This window comes from Nilaparvata lugens, chromosome X, assembly GCF_014356525.2.
Source record: "Nilaparvata lugens isolate BPH chromosome X, ASM1435652v1, whole genome shotgun sequence".
In the NCBI taxonomy this organism is placed as follows: domain Eukaryota; kingdom Metazoa; phylum Arthropoda; class Insecta; order Hemiptera; family Delphacidae; genus Nilaparvata; species Nilaparvata lugens.
The window spans coordinates 99,053,450-99,061,031 of NC_052518.1; the positions used below are offsets into that span (position 1 = coordinate 99,053,450).

At 31.1% G+C, this 7,582-nt stretch overlaps 1 protein-coding gene across 1 annotated transcript; it reads right to left on the reverse strand.

The window, feature by feature from the left end:
• Positions 1-2,556: 2,556 nt before the first annotated feature.
• Positions 2,557-7,368, reverse strand: LOC120354864. The gene is made up of 3 exons (XM_039442812.1): positions 7,332-7,368; positions 5,960-6,100; positions 2,557-3,374 (listed from the first exon to the last, which is right to left on the reverse strand). The coding sequence occupies exons 2-3, from the start codon at positions 6,096-6,098 to the stop codon at positions 2,572-2,574; spliced, it is 942 nt and encodes a 313-aa protein (XP_039298746.1). The 5' UTR covers positions 6,099-6,100; positions 7,332-7,368; the 3' UTR covers positions 2,557-2,571.
• Positions 7,369-7,582: the final 214 nt, after the last annotated feature.

Consider the following 7,582-nt stretch of genomic DNA (forward strand, 5'->3'; position numbering starts at 1 on the left):
TAATGTTAAAATGGATAATACAACAAGATATCACAATTATTGTGAAGCATATATAATTTAATTTTGATTTATGATTGATCGGCATATTGAAAGTAGAATAATATTTTCTTAAAATGAATACAATGAAAAATTATTTAATGGATAAAATAAATAATGTTAAAATGGATAATACAACAAGATATCACAATTATTGTGAAGCATATATAATTTAATTTTGATTTATGATCGATCGGCATATTGAAAGTTGAATATTTAATTGAATAATATTTTCTTAAAATGTATTAATTGAGGGCTACTTTCTTGTATTTATAAAATAAAATTATAGTACCCTTTAAATTTAATAAAATAAGAGTTTCTATCTTGAGCTTTAAATATTTTAATTGGTGTAAAATTCTTGGTAGTTCCATATCATTGTTATCAATGTTGTTACAATTACAGCTGTGCTGAATAAGAAGTTATATTTTCCGGCTCTAAATTTTGTAAAATTACGTGAAAATGGTTCAATTATCAGTGATTTGAGTGTAATATTTTTGTTTCCTATGCAGTTTCTCAATCTGAAAAATTCAAAATTCTTAGTTTTAGTTGTTTTTGAGTGAAAAAGAACTAAATTTCAGAAAAGTGGAATCATAACCTCATTTCGGACTTTTAAACTATTATCTAAATTTGGGAGAGAAATAGTACAAGGAGTATCCTTAGTTTTTCTCTCCCGGTCAGTGCTTCTTGTAAGAATTATAATAATAAAATAAATAATAATAATATCTTCTTAAAATGTATGAATACAGGGCTACTTTCTTGTATTTATGAAATAATACAAGAATTGTACTCTAATTAGAATATTTAAAGCTCAAGATAGAAATTCTCATTTTATTAATTTCAAAGGGTACTATAATTCTATTTTATAAATTTAATAATGATTTAGTACATAATACAAATGAGATATCACAATTATTGTGAAGAATAAATCATTATTCATAATTTAATTTTAATACAAGCTTGTTCAGCATATTACATGTTGAATATATCAAATCATAATTATATTAACTATTAAAAATATATTATATTATATACTATATATCATATTATTCATCTATATCCACCTAGCACCGCTTTCTGTGTGTTTCCCTAACATCACACGATTAATATTACTTTAAGAGCACAATATATCACAGTACATTATGAGGTAATGTCTTATTTGGATGTGACTACAACCTAAATTTTTGTCTTATATGGATGTTTATACATATTCTACATATAAAATACTTTACATATTTCTACATATTTTTTATTTATTTGGATGTGACTACAACCTAAATTTTTGTCTTATATGGATGTTTATACATATTTTACATATAAAATACTTTACATATTTCTACATATTTTTTATTTATTTGGATGTGACTACAACCTAATTTTTGTCTAATATGGATGTTTATACATATTTTACATATTTTTTATTTATAATATGAGTTTATTAGTTGTAAAATAATACCATAGTACCCTTTTAAAAACTTTTTAATATCAATTAACAAATTAAACCACTGAAAACAAAGGGGGAATTCCAATTGAATGAAAAAAACTAAGGAATTTATTGTCAAAAAACCACAGATTTATTGATACTTGGAAAGACCGGTTTCGGTATTACACCTTTGTCAATCTCTGATAAACGATAATCTGAGATTGACAATGGTGTAATAACCGAAACCGGTCTTTCCAAGTATCAATAAATCTGTGGTTTTTTGACAATTTCATAGTCTTTTTCATTCAATATGAATAATTAGCACAATATCAACTTCCCAACTACAGAAAAAGATGAATTCCAATTTTATTTATATTCAAAATTGAATAAAAATGATATATTAGACATTACCCAAGTGGAAAATCACAACCCAATATTTTAAAATCATATTTAAAATGATCAAAAAAAAATAATATTTGAAATTATGGCCCAGAAAATGTTTGTTTATCAAAAATAACAGTTCATTTTGAAAACTTGAAAATGGAGTAAGCATCCAAAACTGGTTATTTTCTATTTTCTCATTTTATAAAAAAAGGTTTCAAAAGGGTTACACATGGTAATAACAACCTCAAAGCTAAATTACATCCTCACTTGAAAATGGAGTAAGCATCCAAAACTGGTTGTTTTTTATGTTCTCATTTTATAAAAAAGGTTTCAAAAGGGTTACACATGGTAATAACAACCTCAAAGCTAAATTACATCCTCACTTGAAAATGGAGTAAGCATCCAAAACTGGTTGTTTTTTATTTTCTCATTTTATAAAAAAAGGTTTCAAAAGGGTTACACATGGTAATAACAACCTCAAAGCTAAATTACATCCTCACTTGAAAATGGAGTAAGCATCCAAAACTGGTTGTTTTTTATTTTCTCATTTTATAAAAAAAGGTTTCAAAAGGGTTACATATGGTAATAACAACCTCAAAGCTAAATTACATCCTCACTTGAAAATGGAGTAAGCATCAAAAACTGGTTGTTTTCTATTTTCTCATTTTATAAAAAAATGTTTCAAAAGGGTTACACATGGTAATAACAACCTCAAAGCTACCTCAAAACTATTATTCTGCATCCGGGCAGTATAACTCCATGATATCATTCAGTAACACATCATGGTTTTCAGCGTAATATTCCATTAGGGTACGATGTGCTTCCTGGAAGTAATTTTCTGTAGGTGATAGGAGATACTCCGAGATCAATCCGGATATGGCTACATCTTTAGGGTAGAAGGAATTCATTGGGCATGAAGGAGCTGGTTCAGCACTTATTGGTACCGAAGTACTTCCTCCATCTGCTATGAAGAGGTCTTCCTTCTCTATAGCTGGTTCAGCACTTACCGGTACCGAAGTACTTCCTCCATCTGCTATGAAGAGGTCTTCCTTCTCTAGAGCTTCGATTTCTTCTACCGTGATATTACACAGCAGACTGTCTTCTGGCCAAAATTCTTCTACAACACCTGCTATATCTAGCAAAGTATTGTGACCTTCAACAGGTACCATACCATTGGATGTAGAGGTTGCTGATTGATGGTGTTGTCTGTTAGGTGCTATCGCTGTTTCACCATTGGATGTGGTGGTTGCTGATGGATGGTGTTGTCTGTTAGGTGCTATCGCTGTTTCACCATTGGATGTAGTAATTGCTGATTGATTGTGTTGTCTGTTAGGTGCTATCGCTGTTTCACCATTGGATGTAGTGGTTGCTGATGGATGGTGTTGTCTGTTAGGTGCTATCGCTGTTTCACCATTGGATGTGGTGGTTGAAGCTGGAAGGAGTCGTCTGTTAGGTGCTCCTGGAAAATTTCTCCCTATTTTCCTTGGATTCCGTTTCCTGATGGTTCTCATGCTTATTGGCAGCATTTTGATTTCTAGAACAAGTAGAATAGTCAATCATAACTGCACACTAGGTTGTTTCGTTTGGGTTCACAATATTTCTATCCTAAAAAAATATTATTATGAAAGATTATATTAGAAATTGCAGTTGAACCAACCGCTGGAGAAATAATATAATTACTGTAATAATAATATATTGTAGGATATTATCCTATAAATCAATATCCTGTCATGAATTAATAACTTTTATTAATTGCACACATTCACATTTTTTACATTTTCTTGCTTTTCTCATAAAAACTAACTTGTTTATTTATTTAATCAACTATGTTGCTTTTTAAATTAATCACATTATTACTTTCATATGATGATAACATCATACATCAAAATAGAATTACCATCGCTACAATCTCATATCCTTCAATATTACTTACTGTATAATAATAATAATAATAATAATAATAATAATAATTTAGTTTCTGCTATTTAGTTCTTCGGTCAATATTTGTAGTAGCAGAAGTCCCTAGTTCTATTTATACAGCTTTCATTGGATGTTTGAAATATTAATATATTAATATACAGCTTTAATTAATATTAATATTTATTAATATTACATATTAATATTAATATACAGCTTTCATTGGATGTTTATATGGAAATATTTTTTTTATTGATGCGGATGATGCCGAAATGAGCTTTTTGCTTGTGCATTCGTAATTAAAAGTGCGTTGGTGAATTGATGAGATTATCAAACGTCCAAGCCATCGGCGGGATTCGAACCCACGAACCAGGCGGTGCTAATAGACCGAAGTTTATAACGCTCCTTACCACTGGACCAACCCGGCCGGTATTCGGAACTTCAAATTTATTTTGAAAATTTGAAATGAGAGTTACTATTCATTTTTTAGCATGTAAGTGTGTGGGGAAAGGAATGTCAGGCGAATCAAACCATTAAAAGGTTAAACTTATCATTGGATGTAGTGGCTGGAGCTGGATGGTGCTGTTTCACCATTAAGCTAGGTTTACACTAAAAGTGACAAAAAAAGTGTACAAAAAGTGACACTGGAGATCTGCTATATAGCAGTTTTAAGCCTGTTTTCTCAGCTATACAGCGGTAAATGAGCTATCCAAAATTTTCTGTAGACATCAAAGAGAATCTGAGCTACATGTAGCTCTGCTACATGTCAATTCTTGTTTATAGCAGAGCTAGATGTAGCTGCTCTGTCCTTGAAGGTAGGCTACCGCAGCTGTTTAGTGCCTGTTGGGTTTACACCAGATGTACTGTTGTCAGAGTGCTAGTAGGTTACTGCACATTGCGAGCATTTCTTTTTGATTTATATATTATTGTGCAATGATGGAGAGGGAATTTGACTGGAATAGAGACAAAATTATTCAATATCTTCTTTCTCTTCTCTGTGATGAAAATATCACAGTAGCTGCGGTGAAAGCAGCGGCTGCTGCAAGAACTACCTTCTTCTTCAGCATCTGGCTGGGAACTGAGCAGTGAATACTTGTCTATCCCAAACTATATGTAGCTCTGCTACAAGTAATGGCAGCACAGAGAAGAAATATAAGATATTGGATAATTTTGTCTATATTTCAGTCAAATTCACTCTCCATCATTGCACAATAATATATAAATCAAAAAGAAATGCTCGCAATGCGCAGTAACCTACTACCACTCTGACAACAAATGAGTACAGTATATCTCGTGTAAACCCAGCAGGCACTAAACAGCTGCAAACAGCAGTAAAGGCTGCGGCAGCCTTCCTTCAAGGACAGAGTAGCTATAAACAAAAATTGTCATGTAGCAGAGCTACAAATAGTTCTGTTACAATACATAAAATCAGCGTTAAATCTACTTATAGCAGAGCTACATCTAGCAGAGCTATATATGTAGCTGACAGAGCTGTATGTTGCTCAAATTTTATATATCAGAGCTATAAATATAGCTCTCCAGCTCTTTCTTCTTTCTTTTTCTTTATCCGGCGCTACAGCCCTAGGTGAGCTCTGGCCTCCTTCACAACACGCCTCCATTCTTCCCTGTTCATGGCTCTTTCCTTCCATCCTCTCACCCCCATCTTTCTCAGGTCATCCATCACTTGGTCCACCCACCTGTTCCTTGGCCTACCTTTCTTTCGTCTGCTGTGCAACTTGCTATTTAAAACTATTTTCGGCATTCTATCCTCACTCACTCACTCATCCTCATCACTTGCCCCAACCACCTTATTCTTTGGGCCTTAATGAAGCGTACTATATTTTCTCCTTTTATTAATGCTTCTATTTCTTCATTTTTTTCTTATTCGCCATTGCTGCTCATTAACCTGAACGGGACCGTAAAATTCTTCTTAGTATGGATCTTTCAAAGATTTTTAACGCATTTTCGTCAGCCATATTCATCACCCAAGTTTCTGCCGCATATGTTGCCACTGGACGCACCAATGTTTTATATTGTTATCTTGGTGCTCCTGCAGACCAACTTACTTTTAAATAATCTAACATTGGCATAGTAGGCCCTATATAGCTCTCCAGCTACTTAGTGTAAACGAAGCTTACATTACAGTATCATTGTAATAACATTTCAGTACATTACAGTAATGAAGCATACATTACTGCATACCATTGGATGTATTGGTTGCCGATTGTTGTCTGTCAGGTGCTGTCACTGTTTCATCATTCGATGTAGTGGTTGCAGCAGGATTAACAGCTCCCCTTCTTCGCCCTGCATTCTGTTTCCTGGTCGATCTTTTTGGCGGCATTTCTAGAACAAGTAGAATAGTCAATCATAAACTGCACACTAGGTTGATTCGTTTGAGTTCACAATTTATGTCCTGAAAAAATAATCATTATTATGAAAGATTTTATTAGAAATTACTAGTTTAACCAATTGATGGAATAATAATATAATTACTGTAATAATAATATATTACTGTATATTAATATTTATAAAATAGAATTATAGTACCCTTTGAAATTAAAAAAATAATAGAATAAGAATACAAATTATAACTACTTGTTTCGGAGATCACACCATCATCAGGTTGTGAAAATAAATTTCAAATAAAGGTTTACTAATAGTTTTGTTATTTTTCTTTTTTTGTTAAAAACAACAAAACTATTAGTAAACATTTATTTGAAATTTATTTTTATAAATTTACCACAAATTTCATAAATTTACCTTACCATAAATCTCAAATGAATGTTTACCAATAGTTTAATTTATTTTTATAAATTTCAAATAAATGTTTACTAATAGTTTAGTTTATTTTTATAAATTTCAAATAAATGTTTACTAATAGTTTTGTTGTTTTTAACAAAAAAAGAAAAATAACAAAACTATTAGTAAACATCTATTTGAAATTTATTTTTATAACCTGACGATGTTGTGATCACTGAAACTAGTAGTTATAATTTGTATTCTTATTCTATTATTTTATTAATTTCGAAGGGTACTATATTCTATTTTATAAATACGAAAAAGTAGCCCTGAATTCATACATTTTAAGAAGATACTGTATAATAATAATATAATTTTTATACAGTTTCAATCTTCAAATTTCCTCCTGCTATTTAGTACTTCGGTCAATATTTGTAGTAGCAAAAGTCCTTAGTTCTAATAGCATAGCTTTCATTGGATATTTGAAATAATTAATTATTATACAGTATTTTTTCATCTAATCGGATGATGCCCAAATGAGCTCTTTGTTTGTGCGTGGGTAATTAAAAGTACGTCGGTGAATTAATGAGATGATCAAACGTCCAAGCCATCGGCGGGATTCGAACCCACGAACCAGGCGGTGCTAATAGACCGAAGTTTATAACGCTCCTTACCACTGGACCAACCCGGCCAGCGTTCGGAACTTTAAATTTATTTTGTGAATTTAAAATGAGAGTTACTATTTATTTTTCTACCATGAACTACCGGTACATGTTAGTGTGAGGGCAAAGAAATATCAGAATCTAATCACCAAAGGTAAAATTTATCAACTTACTGGATCTCAGGATTAACTCAGTCTTGAATTACTCTCTTAGATACGAATGTATCTCCACAATTTCTGATCTGAAAAAAATTAATATTGAAACTTTATAATGCAATTTATTTTGTAAATCTATAATATTATACAGAATAGAATTCACTTAAACATGTACAGAACATGTACAATAATGCTTTATTTAAGAAACTTTATAATGCAATTTATTTTGTAAATCTATAATATTATAAAGGATATAATTTTGAAATTTG